Source organism: Lampetra planeri, chromosome 43 (genome assembly GCF_965212315.1).
Source record: "Lampetra planeri chromosome 43, kcLamPlan1.2.h2, whole genome shotgun sequence".
Lineage (NCBI taxonomy): Eukaryota > Metazoa > Chordata > Hyperoartia > Petromyzontiformes > Petromyzontidae > Lampetra > Lampetra planeri.
Genome location: NC_136149.1, coordinates 5,025,919 through 5,046,951, shown reverse-complemented (window position 1 = coordinate 5,046,951; position 21,033 = coordinate 5,025,919). Strand labels below are relative to the sequence as shown.

Below are 21,033 nucleotides of genomic sequence, written 5' to 3'. Positions count from 1 at the left end.
CCCACCCTGGCAACGAGAGTAATGCTCGCCACTTGACATTCAAACATTCAAGCATTCAATTCTCAGAACTGGAACGTGGCCAAATTAATTGGTATCGTCTGTGCCAATTAATGAACAAACCAGGGCAGGTGGCACAGTGGTAGTGTGAGCGGCTCACAATTGGAAGGTTGCGAGTTAAAATCATGGTTACGGGGGTGGACCCATCACCCCCCTGGAATATCCACCCATGGCTCTACTTGGCTGCAAACCGACGAGCAACAATGCCTCAACGCTTCGTTCGGAGTGGGGAAATCACTCCGACTCGCGGGAGCCGCATTGAGCCGGTACGGGCAGTCGCGTGACCATACGCACCCAGGTCCTGGTTGTGGGACTTCTCGCTGCCTTCAACATACAGCAGGCTGAAGCCGTCCCACACCCTGGCCATGCCCACGGGGCACTGCGGCACCTGCTCCGTCTGGCTGTGCTTGACGAGCAGGAAGCCCACGTTCACGCCGCGGCCCGGCATTCCGGGAATGCCCACGGTGCCTGGATTTCCCGGAGAACCTTCACGGAAAAACGGAGTGTGGGGGGGGGGGGGGGTGCACGGGAGAGGCGAAGGGGATTGATCGCAGAGATCCGGAGTTGGGGAACACCTCGAGAACGTTCTGGCTGCGTGGTGATGTTCGTGCACGATGCCTCGGCCATTTTGTTTCTGTCCTTGACGCTGCCGAGGCGGTGGTGGCTACGCATGTTGTCTGTGTGTACGTACGCATGTATGTATGTATGTTGAAGTTCTTTCGCACCGTACGTAGCCAACCGTGATAATTGTCTGTGATTCTTTGCACCTCTGAGTCATTCTTTCTCTTTCCGAGTGAGCTAATAATGTGCGCGTTCCAAATTGAAATTATTTATTAGAAATGTATCTGACATGTTCCGAATGTAGATTGTATAAGTTGTGAATTCCAAAAAGACCTCAGTGGGCTTTACCTGATAAATAAGATAATTTAGTTTACTCTTTTTGAATGACGTCACGGGATCTTTAACGTCCACTGTAAGCAGATGATGCGCAGTATTTAATGGGTAAAACGCACCGCTGTATTAACCAGATAGAATTTCAGTAATAATTTCAAATTGATTTGGTTGTTATATTGATGCATCGACTCCTCAACTAAAATTATTCTTATGCTCAAGATACACATGAAATGAATCGTGCGGGTAACATTTGATTATTCAAAATGTATGCTAAATACATGCAGGCAATATACATTCTAACGTTGCCGTTAACGCGGATTAAGCGAACACAACTGTCAAAACGAGACAAGAAATGAGAAATCCTTGAAGAAACAGCAAACATGCGACAAAAAATTATAATAATTGGTTATTCAATCAAACAATGAATCCAAATTGTGACAATTCATGAATCCATTACTCGCCAAATACAGACCCTCTCAAAACATCACTTACCTTGTGAGCCAACCTGTCCTGGATGCCCAGGAATACCTGGGTCTCCAAGGCTCCCCTCTGGGCCTGGCAGGCCATTCAAGCCTGGCTTTCCTGGATATCCTGGGCTGCCCTTTTTGCCTGCCATACCACAATTACACAGTGCAACACAGTCAGCTTTGGATACCCTCGTGAAAAGCTCTGGACATGTAATCTTGCATCGAACATCCTAACATCACAAGTAACGTTGAAAGATGAGACAGCTCTTATCTTATCAGAGTTTCAGCCATAGAGTGTGTCCCGTGCTGTCTGACATGAGTTTTAAGTGCCATTGCTGGTAGGTTAGGAAACAATCAGGCCTATGCACGGATTATCTGTAACGATTTCAAACAAGCGTTTGTCTTTGGAGTTACAGGTTTCTCTTGCGGGAGATGCGTTCCACAAAAACGGGGGCACAACGCAAAATGGTGAAGTGTGCAGCGGACAGTCATCAAACCATTTGGCACCGCAAGAGACAGCTGCCTGCCAAGTAGCTCACGCAGTACACAAACAATGTTGTCCCACATCCGATGGCAAAGCCGCATATAAGTGCATTCAAACCGCATAATATGAAGCGAATTTTGGGTAGAAATAGGTGAGCTGCATTTATGCAAAACCGAATCTGCATAAAACGTGGAAATATATGTAATCTGAAAAGTTTATAATGGTGAAGCAACATTGTACTACGTTAACCGAAAGAACCAAAGAATATTGTACTACGTGTTTTTCATATCGGATCATCTTTGCAAGAGATACTGTGATCCTACGTTATAGAGGGACAGACGGACCTAAGGTACTGTGGAAAGCATAAACACGTATTCTGGGCCTTTCCTAGGCGACCAGAGTTGTATTCCCACTCACGGCCAACACCGCTGACAATTATCTGAATCGATCCTGGGCCTCCCCTAGGTCGACTCAAATATGTAAATATCAGAAATGGGGAGACGCAGGCTGCCAGGCATGGTGCTGGCCACCCACCCGCTCTCATGTGCTGTGTCGGCCTCCCATAGGTGTTCGCTCACGGCAGAGGTGGGACAAAGTCATTGTTATGCAAGTCCAAGTCGAGTCGCAAGTCATCAAATTCATGACTCGAGTCTGACTCGAGTCCAAGTCACATGACTCGAGTCCACATCTCATAGGTGGGACAAAGTCATTGTTATGCAAGTCCAAGTCGAGTCGCAAGTCATCAAATTCATGACTCGAGTCTGACTCGAGTCCAAGTCACATGACTCGAGTCCACACCTCTGGCTCACGGCTATATGGGGGAGCTTCGTCTTTGTGTCTGTGAGTGTGAAGAATGGGAAAAGTGCTGCGCTGTGGAGTTGAGACTAAATTGAGCCGTGGGTGAGCTGTCATGATCCTCGAAGCAACGCTCTCTTCTGCGAGCAAAACCTCTGGATTGACTTTACCTGCAATCATATTTTCACCTTCAGAATCAGACCCACTCAAGGCCGATTGAGCGATTAAGCTCTTTTGTCATGGGTGACATCTAGCTTTGGCACAAACCTGGAATGAACAGACAATCGAGATACATCAAGAGCACACGAGCCTTTGGATCGGTGAGTACCGCACCTGCGCTTCCGGGAAAGCCTGGTCTTCCGGATTCACCCTCGTCTCCCATGGCTCCAGGTGTGCCTGGGGTTCCGGGGATTCCGGGAGGAATGTTGATGTCTTCTGGCCTTGGGATTGGGCCAGGAGGGCCTGGAGGGCCTGGTGGCCCTGTTTAAAAAAATGTTGGCCGTTAGTGCTCCACCTCCGTGAAAAGATTTCGCTTTGAGAACGTGCAAAAGTTAAGCACAAAATAAATCACTAGCGTCATTGCGGAGAGTATAAGTAACACGATTATCTTAGCAGACAATGTGTCCCTTCATATAAACATGTCTGTTGCTCCCATACATTTTTTACAAAACCCATAGCCTCGTTGCTTTCTGGGAGTGCATAATTACATTAGCATTGACACATTACAAGCAAAACTCTGGACTGATGAGACACTGCACGTCGAAAACCGGTTTTGTTAAATTTTAAATATTTTTTGTTTAAAAGATGGTTTCAATTATTACTGTTTTTGCATATTATTAGCATACAGCATTAGTACCGTAATGTGTATTTTGCCATACAGTTCTGTCACATTAGTGATGTTAAATATTGACATTTTAAAAAATATGTTTGCATAATCTTAATTTGAAGCCTTCGTGACTGCAGGAATCCATACTCTTTGGTTCTTTCGGTAAAGTCACGTAGGTAGAAATAAAATAATAGATCACCTACGTGACTTTACCGAAAGAACCAAAAAGTATGTTTGCATACTAAAACGGTGTATATTGTTAATGGAACAACAAGCCAAACACAGAAATGCGATTGCTGAATGACACTGCTTCTACAGTTTAGTGTTACTATTTTACATTAACTACAAAAAATGCCTATAGTTTGTTAAGTCACGTGCAAGTACCGAGCTATCACTGTGTATCATTAAGCTGTATTCATATTTATTCATCGTCTTTCGCTAGCCAATACAAGATAGCGGTTCAAAGGTACTCAAAGCGACGAGCTTATATAAGAGTCGTACAACAGCGGCACGCCTGTGTAGGCACCGTAAATACCACGGGAAAAATAACCGGCACATTCCCACAACCAAATTCTTAAACACTTGAGCTCCCTTAAAGCCACCAACAAGTGTAAGTAATGAATGATGTAACGTAAGAATTCACCGTTTTATTTATTTAATTTTAAATCAACTCGAAGTGAATTCCTGCTCAAATGAGCATTGAGGCGACGCTCAGCTATTATTTGCAGCCCTGAGCCAGTGGTGGAAATTCCACATTCCTATGGCAGGGGCAAGTCTGTCAATAGGAGAACCACTGGTGACTTGTCCACAGCACGGCAGTGCTCGTTTTATCGACCCACGCAGCCTCCTGATTGCAACCCGCCTCATTCCACCGCCGAGCGACCCATCCAGATATTTTAAGAACCGGCTTCTAGCCCAGGCGTGCCCCTGTTTGTGGATGAACCTGGCATGCGTGCGGAGTGCATGTCGGTGGTGTGCTCACCTACGCATCCTGAAAAATCCCCACAATGAGAACGAGCACAAAGGGGGGAAAAAAGGGGATTTGATGGATGGATGAGACACAGGGCGGACGGGCAGAGGATGGGACACGACATGCGTTTAGGGTTTCAATGAGGGACAAAACAGACATGGTGAGCTGGGGGGGGATGGGAACACGCTTTGGGGCAAGATGGCAAGATTTTCAAAAGAATGAACGGCTGCGAGCGAAAACCTACACCAGTGCACCCTGCGACAAATGCGTCCTTCGTAGAGTTAATGGCACGCAAAGCTGTGCCCGCCTGCATGGGTTTTCCCCAACATTGAACCGAAAGTGTTGGATTCGAAGGCCCTTCGTCGCAAACTGCACTCTGCACGTTTTCCGCAGAGTTTTTAATTAAACAAAAACTCTTGGCTTAAAATCAATAAATCCCTTAAAAGTTATCAGGCAATACTTCGATTAAAACAGAACATAAAGTGGAAACGTGGTTTGGATACATCACAAAAAAATGCTGTTGTGTGATAATTGCCAATTAGAATTTGTTTTACATTTGCACTCTATATATTGCCTGATTAGACTTTCAGAAGGTCAAGGAAGTTCCTTTCACCAAGCAAGCAACCAATTGGAGTATGATATGGAACAACAAAACCCAGTGATATTTACCACGTCTTCCTCACTACAGAAACACACCTCCAAACAGACTCTCACAAACACTCACAAACATCCAACCGTTTATATATTATGCCAAAACACAATCACGAGCACCCATTCATTCATAAACAGCCACACACATTCGCAAACACCAGTCAATCATATGACAAATACGTATATGAAATATATTCTAAAATAAATATTATATTTGCCTATTGCCTTATTTGGCCTTACAGACTCATACTTTCCAGCAGCAACTCATCTAAGCAGCAAACTCTGGACTGGTTTCAAGTTTATGAGTCTCTTCAGCAGGGTGAGACCTGCAATAAGAAATGCTCTTCCACCACAGTGTGGTGTGTTTTTATGCAATTCTGTTGTTTTTCGCTGATGGGCCACACAGCAGAGAGAGAGAGAGTGCTCTTGCCAATAACATGTGGCAGCGCATTTGTCTAACAGGCCTGACTGCCGATGAGACTCATCATATTCGATTTAAGTAATTTGCTTTAGTGATACAAATGCTGCTGGAAACTATTAATACGGACGGCCCATACGCCAACATGCACAAATTCAGTTTTATTTTTAATGGGGAAAGATGGACTACCCTGTCTGTTCATTGTTAATTCGTTAATAAACAGTTCCATTCATATTCTCAGGTTTTTTCGGTAAAGTCACGTAGGTAAAAACATTAAAATTAATGAAAGGTGGGACCGTCACAGCCGAATTAGCTGCATCATGCAGCTAATTCGGCTGTGACGGTCCCACCTGATGACGGAGACTTGTGTTGCCTCCGAAACGTCGTGAATTTTATTTTTGTTTTGTTTTATTTTACTTTCATTAATTTTAATGTTTTTACCTACGTGACTTTACCGAAAAAACCTGAGAATATGAATCATTGCAGTCACGAAAGCTTCAAATCTAGAATTAAGTTCCATTCATAACACGGACATTCATACACACGCACTCAAATGGAAAAGCATTCAGCTCGTAAACACACCTAATTACCAATCCTCTTTTAAGATTGTGCGGGTTAGAGGAACTCCTTTGGGCATCTTCTGTTGCACAGTAAGAGCAGCGACATAAAACACAATGGGTCCAACGAAGGAAGGGGACAGAGACACGGGCAACGAAATGATGGCGCCAGACGGCAACGCTCCTGCACATGCCATGGCACACATGGCATCATCATCGCATGAAATCGAGCAGAGATTTCATGGATGCACAATAAGGATCACCGACATGCCGATCAATGCAAAGCAATAGAATGCGTCAGGATACACAAACACATATATATATAAAACATTGTGATATTTTCACTGCCAGCATTTTTGAAGTTTTGTGGAAAATTACCGGAGGCGATTTTGCTTCGTGTGTTTTCGCGTGGAGTTCCGTACCTGAATTACCCATGGCCCCTTTTATCCCCGTGTATCCTGGGTCACCCGAAAGGCCATCTCTGCCAGGGAATCCCATTTGGCCAGGGTCTCCTTTCAGACCTGGTCCCGACACAAAGCAAACCGCGAACCGCTGCCGCGTGAGCATCGCACGCGCGTACGTTTGCGGTGGCGCAGTGGTGAGCGCACCTTGCTACAAACCCGAGCTCCATACCCATCCACGTCCGAGCATCAGTGGCGAGTGATTTCTGAAACGGTCATGGGCCCACCCCCTTTCAGGCCGACCTGCACTGGGCAGCGTGGTGATGTATGGTCAGAATGACCTCCGTGACCCACACAGCACTAACCCAGCCAGTGCACATCCTGTGAAAATCTAAATAGCATTTTTGAAACTGTGTAAAAATGTCACACGTTTTGAGTAAGACTGATGATTATGTTTTGATCATGTATTATAATAATATAAATAATATACATTTATTTTATTCAAGATGCGTATTTGTAGCTGCGAGTGCAGTCCAATACAATCGTACTTCGAAGTTAAATGAGCTCTATAAGTGGAAATAACACATTCCAATACCAAACTTTAGTCTGTTGGCATGAATGATGGATGCGTCGTGCATGTGCTAGCAGCTAACAAGGCAATTACATCACGTATTTAGTGTCGCGCATGTTAGCCAATTTAATGTCTAACAGCAACAAGAGTAGCTTTATCATAAAGCAGGGCAGACAAACTGTGTAATCGCAGTGGCACTAGATAATTTAGGCCTAAACCCGCAGCAATTTGATTGTTGCGATTCAGGGTCGCGATTCGATTTAAGAATCGATGATCTTTATCGTTCTATTCTAACCGTCTCATTCATATTTGTCTGCCCAGTTTCGTTTGCTTAGTTCACGCGTAGTACAACAATATCATGTCGCTGCGTGCAATTTTTATACGTTAAAAACGATTCCTACGCACCCATATTTACGCACGTACCACCAAGTGCAAGAATGTGCATTCTATGCATCGTTGCACTCTCAATACAAATACTCTTGCCCCAGATGCAAACAAGCTCATCGGATTTTACTGGACATCTCTGTAAAAATAACTTCACAGCTCATCGAATTCCTCCAAGATCAATACATATTCTGATTATGATTCCGAACAAACGACGAAAGATATGACAAGCGAGCGAGTACCCTTTTGCCCGGAAGGACCGGGAGGTCCCGGAACCCCAGGAAGACCGTCGTTCCCGCGGAATCCTGGCGGCCCTTGTCCTCCCGGTATTCCCGGATATCCTGGTTCTCCCCTCTCGACCTGTAGCGACGGAAGCCCGGGCGCTCCAGGGGGCCCTGGGCGACCTGGACTCACGGACAACGACAGCCGCTTCATGTCAACGGTCGTTCGCGTCGCTGTCACATCCAGGGCTTCATTTCAGCAGGAGCTATACAGGGCTGAGTTCCAGAAAATATGTGCACTGTCCTCCAGAAAGGGTTTTGGGGGGAGGAGGTGGTGGTCCGGGCGATTATGAGTTTGGAGGACGTCAGAAAATATTCCGTGAGAAATTTAGCCCACCAAGCCTGTTGCATTTTATTATGCTACAGCACACAGCATACACTTATTATTAATCAATATTGAGCGACATGGGTAGCAAAGACAAAGATTCCCCGTATAGCCTTACCAGGCTGTTGGGGCAAGGATAGTCTCATTTGCAAGAGTTACCTGGGGCATTTGTCTGGCAGTACGGGAGCGACGACCCTTTGCACAACGGCCTTCTCTTGCAGAGGCCGCGTGGCATGGTCACGGTTATTACGCTCGCAGTATCAACCGGGGCGGCCTGTCGGATTCAAACCGCGAGCCTCTGCGGCACGCGGCGAGCGCGCCACCGCTGGGCTGCGACGCCATCGCGTGCCACCACGTGCCACCACGCGCGTCTCACCTGGAGGTCCGCTTGGACCGGGTGAGCCGACGTTCCCAGGCGGGCCGGGACGATCTCCGGTTATGAAGCCAGGTTGTCCCGGAGGGCCCGGGATGCCTGGCCGGCCAATCGGACCTAAGGGGTGAGAGGGCGCCGTTGAGCGTGAAGGCCGGTGGAACGGATCGTGCAGTGTTCAGCGCAAAGCGGTGACTCGAACCTGGACGGCAAGGGGATTCGGGTTGCCCACCGAGCTGGTCTGACCGGGGTTTGAGCCGCAGTCACGAAACTGGCTTTAGTGATACAAATGCTGCTGGAAACTATAAATACGGACGGCCCATACGCCAACATGCACAAATTAAGTTTTATTTTTAATGGGGAAAGATGGACTACCCTGTCTGTTCATTGTTAGTTCGCTAATAAACAGTTCCATTCATAACACGGACATTCATACACACGCACTCAAATGGAAAAGCATTAAGCTCGTAAACACACCTAATTACAAATTCTCTTTTAAGATTGTGGGGGTTAGAGGATCTCCTTTGGGCATCTTCTGTTGCACAATAAGAGCAGCGACATGAAACACAATGGGTCCAACGAAGGAAGGGAGAGAGACACGGGCAACGACACGATGGCGCCAGACGGCAACGCTTCTGCACATGCCATGGCACACATGGCATCATCAGGGGGTCGTCTGGCCAGAGCAAAGTCTTACCGGTGCACCCTGCGGCAGAGGGTGGTGGGTCCCGGGCAGAGATGCGGCGAGTGGGGAGACGGATGGACGAGGAAGGGTGGATGGAGTGCGTGTATGTGTGTGTGTGTGCGCGTTTGTTTTAATGTGCACAGGGCAAAGAGGGGCAAGAGAGACAAAGAAGAAAAGAGAGACACGGACAGCATTGTGAACCACGAGACTCGGCGCCCAGGTGACGCCGTGAACATGCCTGCCGGCACGCCAACCGATCAGTTTAAGAGGACAGTTGCAACGGACGCCGCTATTCTACGTCTCCGTAGGTAATCGACGAATACGTTAAACAAACGAACAAAAAAATCTGCGTTATAAACGTGTTTTGCAAAAACCCCACATTTTTGTTTTATTCGGGCCGACACCTCTCCGCAAAAGCCTGAAAAGTCAATCGCCTCGTGTATTTTTCCCACCACTGAAAGGTGATAATTTGATAATTTCCACATTTCGATTTAAAGCTTTCGTGACTGCAGGGATTCATATTCTTGGTTCTTTCGGTAAAGTCCACTCTACGTGACTTTACCGAAAGAACCAAGAATATTATTTCCACATTGCTTATTGTAAGTGGTGTTTGAGTATCGAGACAGAGTCCCGTATCAGCGAGCAGCATCGCTAACACCACAAGGAGTTGGTTCTTCATTGAGAATTCAGAGTTCAATGGCTCTTTTATAATGTAATAATTTGTAAAATATAAATTTTTATTCAAAGCAAAATAAAAACCGCTTCATATCACGTGACAATACTCTGAAGGTGAATGAGCCTTGATTTCTGAATGAATACTTTATGGGAAAGGCAAGGACATATAATAATTAAGGTGACAGAATTAGACACTTCGAAAATGAGAGAACCCACGGACAAATTGTTCAGAAATGCAAATGAGGCATGCAGTCCAGTGCACACATTTCTTTGAACTGAGCAGAAAATGATTGTGGGATGATGAGTAAATCACGTCACAGCAAAGGACTTCAAAACAAGGGCAGTTGCTGGGATATTTTACCGCTGACATTAATTTATCGTATTACTTCATTTGACAGCCAAGTGCTTTGTTAACTCATTCGTAAAACTCTTGAGAGCACCAACATTTCTACAGCACAGGTCCAGCAATGCAACATTTACACTTGAAAGCTCAACATTAAATTCACTTTTTCGATTTGAAGCTTTCGTGACTGCAGGGATTCATCTTCTTGGTTCTTTCGGTAAAGTCACGTAGAATGGAAATAATAAAATAATAAAACTAAAACATAATAAAATAATAAAGAAGACAGAGTCTGAATCTGTATTCTCGACAGACCTGTTCTCCACCTGAGGACGGCTGCTTGCGTTGTGGCCGAAACGTCGCGAGAATTATTTTATTATGTTTTATTTTTATTGTTTTATTATTTCCATTCTACATGACTTTACCGAAAGAACCAAGAAGATTAAATTCACTGTAAGTATGTGTAAAATAAAAATGTCTGTGAATGTGTGCTTATTTGCAAGTAGTGAGCATGTAACAATTCAGCCAATCCAACCCATCTATCTGATGATGAATTTTCACTATACAAGTCAATAATTGTTTCTCTTATTTGTCTCACTTGGTACAATTGTTTAGTCCGCATCATATTTTCCATCAGTGTTGTCTCTTTTCATTCCGTCAGCCCAAGCGTAACGCTCAGCATTTCATTTGCGCATAATCTGTATGCACCGACATTTTCATAATTCCAAAATGCGCAAGACAATGCGCGTGTCGTTACTGTACGATTCAATTTTGATCAGTCAATCGATTAATTATAACGCAGTCTCTATGCACATTTGCAAATGTACGTGCAACAAGACTACGACTTATTGTAGCGTGTCTTGCTAAAGGCACACGGGCAGGCATTTGGACGTTATGAAATAGACACGCAAGTTCACGCACAAGCCGTGAACCCCACAGGGAGGACAAATTCAGTTTATTTGTACAACCAGGGTGAGTCTAATTTGCGGGAGTGACCAGGAAGGGGGTGGGGGGCGTCACCAATATTACAAAAGCAAAAAAACCGAGTAAAGTAAAAGGACTGCCGTACCTGGGTCGCCCTTGGATCCTTTGAGGCCTGTTGGCCCAAGCTCGTTACCCCCTCTTCCTGGCTCCCCCTCCGATCCCTTCAAGCCTGGGAAGCCTGGTGGCCCGGGCAGACCTGGCTCAGACGGACCTGAGAAGAAGAAGAATGAGGAGGAGACACGGACACAGGTAACATGCAGGGGAGAAGAAACACGACTGTAGGTGGGCCAGGATGGTGGGTGAGGGATCCTGGGTTTGCCACTTCTCGAGGTACAAACAACCGGGACATTTCATGGCTCAGTCATTTGTTATGTAGTCTAGCCGTAGTCTCAAGCCGCACCTTACCATAATAATAAAAAGTGTGCCGTTCCTGGCCCATTCCCCCCCCCCCCCCTCAACCATTGTATATACGGAGTGGTATCTCTTGTAATCTCTCATTTACTTGATACAGCTATCGTGCTGTGATGGTTCCACCTGAAGACGGAAGCTTGTGTTGCCTCCGAAACGTCGTGATTTTTATTTTTATTTTATTTTACTTTTATTAATTTAAATTTAAATTTTTTACCTACGTGACTTTACCGAACAAACCTAAGAATAAGAAGAATGTCTCGCGATAGCGGGGCGAGGAGGGAACTGCGCGTAAATGCAATGTCTCGGGTCATGTGTTATTGCTCAAGTGGAACGTCTGCTGGACATGTGTGCAAAAGAGCCTTATAGCTCATCGGATTCCTCCAGTATAAATAAATATTGTGGTTATGATTTTGAAGTGACAAAAATGGAGACTTTTTTTTTTATGTCCCTGGGAAGACTAGCAGATTTCCCGGGACAGTGACTCCGACGGGAGGACGATCCGGGAAAAAAAAGACCGGGACACGTGGCAACTGTTGTTGGACCCGAGAACCTGTTCAAGCGTGGGCATACCTGACCACACGTTGATGGGGAGAGTACCGAATGTAATTCATTTGAATCACCATAATAATGTACAGCCGTTTGTTAATCCACTGGTGGATGAACGTCTCCTCAGACCGTAATAGAGTAACGTGAACAAGGGCATCATTACCTTGTGTCCCTGGAGGGCCCTTGGATCCTGGAAGCCCATTCAAGCCATGGAGGCCTGGAGCCCCAGGGAAACCTACAAACAAAACCACAACATTGTCAATTATTGTAAGAGTTTGAAACAGAGCCCAGGGTATGCGCTGGGCTATTGTAGAGCGGATATGGCTGCTTTGGGACTTATGAGCTGAATTAGCCAAATATATCTGTTCAAAGGTCGTTAGTTTATCTGTACATTTTCCATTGCTCACATGAACTACACATATATGAAGCTTTCAAATGATGCATCATTCATTCAAACCGATGGAATGATCTAGTATGAGTTATCTGGATGTCCATACCTACAAACCTGTACCTTGTACATACATCCGTTAGTCACTCATTATGTTGATATGTACTATCTCTACAGGACAGGTGGTTCAGTGGTAGAATTGAGCGGCTTATAATTAGAAGGTTGGCGAGTTCAAATCCTAGCTGGGGGTTAACCTAGCCCGTCATCCCTCGGGGGTCATCAAATGAGCAGCACGGTTTTGGGAAGTTAACATCGGTTGTCATATGGATAGATTCGCCCTGGCCATAGGAATATAGATATTCCACCACTGGCTACGGGGTGTAAACGGGAGATGAGCAACCGGCTCAATGCTCAATTGCGCAGGAAATAAACACTTGGACTTTGAATGATCTCTTTCAGATAAATGTCAGAAAGCCAGAGCGCCACGGTGAGGGAGTGAGGTCACCGTCAATGAGTGTAACCTAAACTACGAAACTAAACTATTATTTATTTTACCAGGTAAGGTCTACTGAGCTGTATAGTTCTCTTTCAGAGGCGACCTGGCTATCACAAATGATAGCTCAACGAAGTGGGCTATCATTGCATGTTCATTTATAACAGCCAAATACTCTGAACGCATGTTTCTGAATGCAGAGGGAAAAACCCGGATGACCCGGAGAGAAATTCACGTGATTATGGGTTAGAACATGCAAACTCCAAATATACAGGCGTCGTGACGGTAGGGATGGAACCCACGCCTTCCTGCATACTAGGTGAGGGAGTTAACATCTCGCCACAGTGAGATATTAACAAAGTCCGCGCACACCCTTTGAGCACGATGTGCCGGACAGGGCGATGTTTAGGACGCGCGGGACATGGACCCACCTTTTTGGCCGGGGCCTCCAGGAGACCCAGGGAAACCCGGATTTCCAGGTTGTCCATCCAACCCTGGCCGCCCGTCGAACCCGGGCATTCCTTTCAGCCCGGGGAACCCTACAGGGAGAACACGATTGTGATTACATTGCTTTTGTTTGTTTGATGCCGTTGATCGATTGAAAAAAATACCAGTAACAGCAGCAGTTCACAAACAATGTCCACAAAAGTTAAGTACTCAACGCGTTACTGATATATAGATACTTCCGTTTCATATCTTCACATGAAAATACAAATTTCTTAATCTGATGCACCACTAAGCAGATAAAACCTGGTGGGACCAAAGGGACATTCGGTGGTGCAGGGCCCACTCAAGCCCCCCCCCTCCCCCCCGTGGCGCCAGCGGTGCTGTGACGCGGCTTTGGAGAGAAGTCTGTTCGGAGCGGGGTCTACTCACCAGGTTGGCCAGCTCGCCCCGGGTCTCCGCGAAGTCCATTTTCACCGCAGGCGCCCTGGTGGCCATCGCTTCCCCGATCTCCGGGCGGTCCGAAAGAAAAAGTATCTCCTGAGGAAAAGGCGGCGACACGAGCAGAGGTGAAAGCGGAAACGCGAGGGGATCAGGCGAGACAGGTACAGACGATAAGAGTGAAACTTGAGCGTGGCCAGCAGACGACAACAGCAGCAGAAGTGTTACACGAGCAAAGCGGTCAGTCTTCCCCGCCAACCCACCCCCCCACCTCCGCATATAGGCGATGTCCGATATCACTGTAGGGCAAGAGCTGTAGTTTTACATCGAGGTGGTCAAACCAGATGATCGCGTCAGGAGCCGCGGAGTGGTGATTCATCGCTGAGACGATGCCTCGTCTTTGGTGATTGTCAATTGGGCTTTGAGTCGTTCCATGCTCCATGGTTCTATTCTGGGTGGTGACCACAGTCACACAGCAACGCACACTGCCGGAGGGTTTTGAAATCTCCATTTGCTTCATCGCTGTACTTTATTGCGTTTGGGTTGCTTTTTCCAAGTCACGCTGGCAATTAACGCTTTATCACACAACTGTGTGCTATATTTAAGCGTATTATACAGTAAAACCTTGGATTGCGAGTAACTTGGTCTGCGAGTGTTTTCCAAGACGAGCAAAAATTTTAATTAAATTTTAATTTGATAAACGAGCAAGGTCTTGCAGTACGAGTAGTACGTGTATACGCTTTGTCTGCCGAGCGTCACGTGATCACAACTGATATACGAGTGCTTTGGATTACAAACACGTTTCCGGAACGAATTATGCTCGCAATCCAAGGTTTTACTGTAATTCCAATTGGCATGTATGTTGAACTTCTTTTGCACCGTACGTAGTCAACCGTGCTTACCGCAGGTGCAGGGGAAGGACAACAAACTAAACACAAAAATCATTTAAAAAAAAAATAGTTTTCAATCTAGATAATTTTAAAGTGCAGTGGCCATCTTTGTTCTATGGATAGCCAAAAGCCACTGTGCAGATGACCAGAGTTCGCATGATGGTTTATGTTCCTTGACGAGAGATGTTCCATATGGTAACAGATTGTATCGTATCAGCACAGGGATGCGATATATAAATTCTCACCATCCACACCACGATTTCCTTTCTCTCCTTTGCGGCCTGGTGGCCCAGGGAATCCCGTGGCATCACCAGGATCACCTGATAAAAGCAAGATCAAACAGTCGCACGTTAGACTCAACATCAAGGCAGTCTGCCTCAGCAGCAGACTGTGCTTTCCCACCTGATGACGGATGCTTGTGTTGCGCCTGAAACGTCGTGATTTATTTTAGTTGTTTTCATTTATTTAATTTATTTCTTACCTGCGTGACTTTACCGAAAGAGTATAGACTCAACATCGCAGGATATGACATCATCATCACCATCGCCCCGGAACAATCCACTACCAGATCAGGGCCTCCCCAAGCCACTGCCACATCTCTCAGACCTGCGATGCTAAATAATCCACCCGGTACTCGCGCACGAGCTGATTTTATCGCTCCATCTCTGCGGTAAGAGCAGGCTTGACCATGCCACCTCGCTTGGCTGCCACTCTCTTATCAACCGCCAGGCCATTATCCCTGACAGCGATGTGTGCCGTCCCAACCCGTCGACTTATCTAGGCGGTGAAAGTGACGAGCATGTGCTGCATCCGTCTCAGCGTAATCCCCAAGCGTGCACCGATTCATGCAAGCTACTTTGGCATGCAGATCGGTATAGCAACTAAAAAATACGTATAATAATCATTTATCCTTCGATGCAAACTGTTTCTCAGATACAAGATAATATGTATATAACTTTTTTACTGGACATCTGTGAAAAAGAGCTTCATAGCTCATCGGATTCCTCCAGTCTAAATAAAGATTCTGATTCTGAAACGACACAGAACCTGCACAACGCCTGCAGACATGTTGTGCAATGTACGGGAGATGTGCACAAATTCTTACTCCGGGTCCATGATGCAACCGCTCATTGACTGATGCAATTTGAGAAGTTTCCTATTTTTGGTGCATCATTTAGAAATTGGCCAGTTTACTTAAACAGAGGCAATAAAAAAAAAATCATTCCATATTTATATTACAACTTTTCCTATTGGCGTCGTGTGAAGAAAACGAGTTCATCGCTATTCATTCTGACCTCTCGCACCACGCCACATCAGACAATGGCCTCCGAAAGGTGATAGAGGTCCGTGTAGCCTATTCTGTGCTTTGTATTGCAATCGGTTCGTGGCCTTGCCCCACCGTACCTCGCCTCGTTTGATGCCCCCCCCCCAGTCCGCTCCACTTTCAATCTCTCCTACTCCTCACCGTTCTCCCTTCTCCTTGTGCACAATCACCACTTCCGCTCCTTTTCCCTACTCCCCCCCTTGCACTCGAACAAACTTCCCGCTCCACGTGAAGCGAGCGGCACCCTCCCTGTCGAGTTTCCGCTCCTCCCTCAAGACCCCCGCCTCTTCTCCCCTGGCCCATCATTCCCTCCATCCCTAGGCACCCACCGTAATCCCCGTACCCACTAAACCTCCCAACTCCATACGCCCATCCCTGTTCACCGTATCACTTTTAGCTACCCTCATTATACCACTCATAACCCTTGTAAAGCGCCTTGGGTAAATATCTCTCCACTTTCCTCGGGAAACACGACGAGGAAGGAGACTATCTGTCGGTTAACATCTACAAAAATGTATTTTGATGGTGACTTAATACAAGCGTATAACAATGGCGGTTCTTCGGGAAGCGCTAATGGTGGCTTGCAGAATGCAACCTTAGGCTGAGGGCGTTGACAATGTGTTGTGTGTTGTTTGAAATCGTGGTGCCCATCTCTGACCAGCTGAGAGACAGCCGACTCTGATGGCGAGGTGGGACGTGCCGTAAGAAGGCAGGAAAACCACAGCAGGAGAAGAAAGGTAATGAACATCGAGGGAACAGGGTAGAGACCAAGAAGCCGATCTCGACATAGAAGGGTGGTTTTAGATGGTGAACCAGGCAGGACTGTGCAGTGAACGAGGGCACCGCCGTGGAGAGATGTCAACTCCCTCGCCTCATATGCAGGAGGTCATGGATTCTATCCCAACCCTGACCATGCCTATATATTTTTGCATGTTCTCCCCGTGATAGTCGTGTGGATTTCTTTTTTCTCGGTCCTCTGGTTTTTCCCTACAAAGTTAGAATCAACGTGCGTTCAGGGTATTTGACTGCTATACATTTCCACGTGATAAGTCACTTAGTTGAGCTATTATTTGTGGCCTGGTCGCTCCTAAGAGAGAACCACATTGCTCAGTTGGCCTTACCCGGTAAAATAAAAATATTGTTTAAGTTATAGTTTAAATAAAAAGGTGTTTAGTTTAATAGTTTAGAACAGGGGTGGGGAACCTTTTCTCTGCCAAGGGCCATTTGGATATTTAGAACATCATTCGCGGGCCATACAAAATGATCAACTTAAAAATTTGCCTGTTATATTTGGTTAAACATTGAATTAACTCACCCCTAATGTGATGGGCTGGAACTGCTTCTCTTTGGTGAGGCGTGTGATGTTAGCTGGTATTGATGATGTTGTTACTCGCAACTGCTTTTCCAGGTTTGCTCCTAGATTTATTGAATTTCGAGTCCCGCCTGCGGTTGCCTTGGCAGTGCCACACCAAATGATTTCGCGGGCCTCACACGGCCCGCGGGCCGGACGTTCCCCACCCCTGGTTTAGAAGATGGCCCAGGATAGGAGTGAGTGGCGAGAGAGGAGCAGCGGGAAGGCAGAGCCCACTTGAGCCGGGACAATGTCAGGGTGAAGAAGAAGACAACGATCACAAAAACTGGCAAGTGTCGACAAGCCTGGAGGTCAAAGTGCAACGTGCGAGCGTGCGTTCGGACCTTTGATGCCAGGCGACCCTGGGAAACCTGGTTGCCCTGCAGGGCCATAGCTGCCCGGCTGCCCCTGAAAATGTAAGCGCGCACAATTAGCGAGCACACAACGCAGTTAATTGGGAACGGCGATAATGTTGCGAGATGCACAGCATAACAGACAGACACTTGTGCATGATATAAACATTTTACGTTAAACAAATTTTATATAGATTAAAAGCCTGCAGCCGGTCCATTGCTTTATCCTGAGGCTACAACAGCATCAGCTATAAATGTTCCCAATTAATTGTGTTCATGCAAGTGTGCAGAGAAAAAAAAGCTACGCGCAGTCTACAAGAAACAACATCATGCTCCACAGGCAGTGGTCGTGCAAGTGGTCCAGTGCGCTGAATTAATCACAGCTCGCTCCCTCAACCCCTCACTCAGCGTGGATCATCATCATCAGTGAGCCCCGCTGGACACAGTTTTATACCGCAGGGTGCTGGCAAACATTCCCGCGATGGCTTGAGCTTCTCAAGACAAATGAACTCAGAAAATGGAGATTCACCGTTTTATTTTTATGGAGGGATATTTTTTTGGGGCTTTTTCTCACCTCTCGTTTTTAAACAGCCGCTATCCCACGGGTAAAATGGGATTTCTAGACAGCAAGAGGTGCGGTTGTGGCGACCATGGGATCGGCACTCCCATTCATGCCACGCATATCACGTGATATCCTGTGTATAATGCACTGCGCACTGCCTTTGTTTAGTCCACCAGCTCAAACAGCAAAAAATTGTGGCCGTATTATTTTAGGCAGAGGCAGGAGCAGGACAATGAACCAACCAGGGATTTATTTCTTACTGAATATTTTTCTAGACATTGATAGACTGAGGATGGTGGCACGTGGCCAGGAGTAGACACAGCCATCGCGAGAGGGATGCTGGGTGAGATGTGCCGGGCGTGGAAATATTTTTCCAGTTGGCCGATTCAGACCGACCCACCTGAAATTAAGCACTGGTGAAAACTGTATACTGGTTTCATCTTTGTTCGGAATAAACTAAAACTTTCAAAATATATATTTTTAGCAGGTAAGGCCCACTGAACCAGGTAAGGCCCACTGATCTATGTAGCTCTTTTTCAGAAGCGACCTGGCCACAAATGATAGCTCAAAGAAGTGGCTTATCATCGTGTGGACATTTACGGCTGCCAAATACTCAAAACGCATGTTTGTAAATGTGGAGGGGAAAACCGGAGGACCTTAAGAAAAATCCCCGAGACCACGGAGAGAACATGCAAACTCCAAATATACAGCAGGTGTCAGGGTCGCGATCGAACCCACGACCTCCTGTATACCAGGCGAGGTAGTTAACATCTCGCCATCCTGGCACAGCCATCGCTGGTCCCCCCCCCTGTCCCCTGCCGCCCGTCGCTCGCCGCCTCCCCACGTACCTGCTCCCCGACCAAGCCTGGGAAACCCACGATGCCGGGGCTGCCTCTGGGTCCAGGGAACCCAGGGGAGCCGGGGACACCTTGGCGGCCATGATCTCCAGGGGGACCTTTACTGAAATTGGGGCTGCCTGGGCGGCCTGGGGACCCGGGGCTTCCAGGGAAACCGGGCATGCCTTCATCACCTGTCGGGGTGGCAGGTTACGGAGGCGGGGGGGTGGTGTGGAGGGAGAAAAGAGAAAGGGGGGCAGCAATGAGGGGGGGGGGCAGCGATGAGGGGGGAGGGCGGGGATGGGGGGGGGGCGGCGATGAGGGGGGGGGGCGGCGATGATGTGATGTTAAAATCTCAACGACGCTTGGTTTTGAAGGTCGCACAACTGGATGTTTAAAAAAATGTGTTAATAGCCAGTTTACAATTATATTTATTAATAATACACTTGTTCGTGCGTACGTGTGTGGCATCAGGGTGAGGCGGTTAGAGGGGTGAATAATTGTAATTTCTTTTCGGCAAATATATATGATGAATTGATATTTCCATGTGCAATCATCGGATTCGCCGTCCTTTTGCCGCGGAAGTACCGCGGGTTCCTGCTGGTCGTTTGTAATAAACTCCAATTATTAACCAAGGAAAGTCTCAGTGAGCTAAGATAGTTTTTTTTTCTTTCGGGAGGACCCAACATGGCAATGTTTGGCTATTGCCGTGAATGAGTGACTTCACCCCTTTGGGAAGTGGAGTATCTGGAGAAAACCCTAGCATTCGAGGGGAAATATTATGTTGAGTGAAAAACTTAAGCAATCTTTATTCATACTGGAAGTACATTAAAGAACCAACACAAGACGATCAAAATGTGAAATACAATTACACAATTACGCAGTTTTAACTGGGAAGGGAAACTGGTAAAGCAATAATAGTTTCATCATAATGCGTGTCGCATTGGGAAAAAAAAACATGTACATCGCGATAACCCTCAACGTTTACGTATCAGCCACTTCAACTCACCCCTTGGTCCGCTGAAGCCCGGAACACCTGGCGAGCCCGGATCACCCAGATCTCCACGTATTTCAGATGGTAGAACATGTATAAAATCTCCTGGCAGGCCAGGATCACCACGATCACCTGCACAGACAAGACGAGTGGTCGAGTAACCGCCAGTTCGCAAACCGAGACACCTCCAAAAGCGGGGTCACGTTCATTTGCAAGGCAATTGCCCAGAGATCTGCACTTATTCATCGCCTTCTTGGTTCTTTCGGTAAAGTCACGTAGAAGGGAAATAATAAAACAATAAAAAATAAAACATAATAAAATAATTCTCACGACGTTTCGGCCACAACGCAAGCAGCCGTCCTCAGGTGAAGAATTTGATTCTGGTGTTTTATTACTTCCTTTCTACGTGACTTTACCGAAAGAACCAAGAAGATGAATCCCTGCAGTCACGAAAGCTTGAAATCGAAATTTATTCATCGCATTTATTAGTGCCGTTCTACAAACTCCCCCCCCCAAGAAATCTGCGACGCGTGTCTGATTGCTTGTTCACGATTCCTAGATTTCATACGGAACTTGGTTTCAAAGCTTTTAATGTAGACGTTGCTCCAAAGCTTTGGGACTGGCCTCCCTGGGGATTGCCACTCTGCCATCACTTAAACTCTTCTAAACGGTCATCATCGAGGTTGAAACGATTTTAAAAATGTGAATGTATGTTGTTTTGTAGGGCCATTTGTTTTTTTTTCTTGATATTTTAAAAAATATTTAATATCTTTGGAACCTCCTTTGCCAGTAACAAAATATGATAATTGTTTTTTTACCCTTTTATCTGGCAACAAAACTGACACTTTTTTTTACAAGGAGTCAT

At 46.4% G+C, this 21,033-nt stretch overlaps 1 protein-coding gene across 1 annotated transcript in view; it reads right to left on the bottom strand.

The window, feature by feature from the left end:
• Nucleotides 1–21,033, bottom strand: part of LOC144732517 (uncharacterized) — a 176,561-nt gene that overhangs the window by 9,415 nt on the left and 146,113 nt on the right. Inside the window, exons 34-48 of the mRNA XM_078613925.1 lie at nt 20,184–20,300; nt 19,187–19,368; nt 17,768–17,831; nt 14,994–15,068; nt 13,850–13,957; nt 13,405–13,512; nt 12,256–12,327; nt 11,195–11,346; nt 9,149–9,263; nt 8,458–8,571; nt 7,718–7,879; nt 6,542–6,640; nt 3,031–3,177; nt 1,444–1,560; nt 352–543 (exon numbers count right to left, since the gene is read on the bottom strand). Of these exons, the coding sequence (XP_078470051.1) occupies nt 352–543; nt 1,444–1,560; nt 3,031–3,177; nt 6,542–6,640; nt 7,718–7,879; nt 8,458–8,571; nt 9,149–9,263; nt 11,195–11,346; nt 12,256–12,327; nt 13,405–13,512; nt 13,850–13,957; nt 14,994–15,068; nt 17,768–17,831; nt 19,187–19,368; nt 20,184–20,300 (1,824 nt within the window). The remainder of the gene's footprint in view (nt 1–351; nt 544–1,443; nt 1,561–3,030; nt 3,178–6,541; nt 6,641–7,717; nt 7,880–8,457; nt 8,572–9,148; nt 9,264–11,194; nt 11,347–12,255; nt 12,328–13,404; nt 13,513–13,849; nt 13,958–14,993; nt 15,069–17,767; nt 17,832–19,186; nt 19,369–20,183; nt 20,301–21,033) is intronic.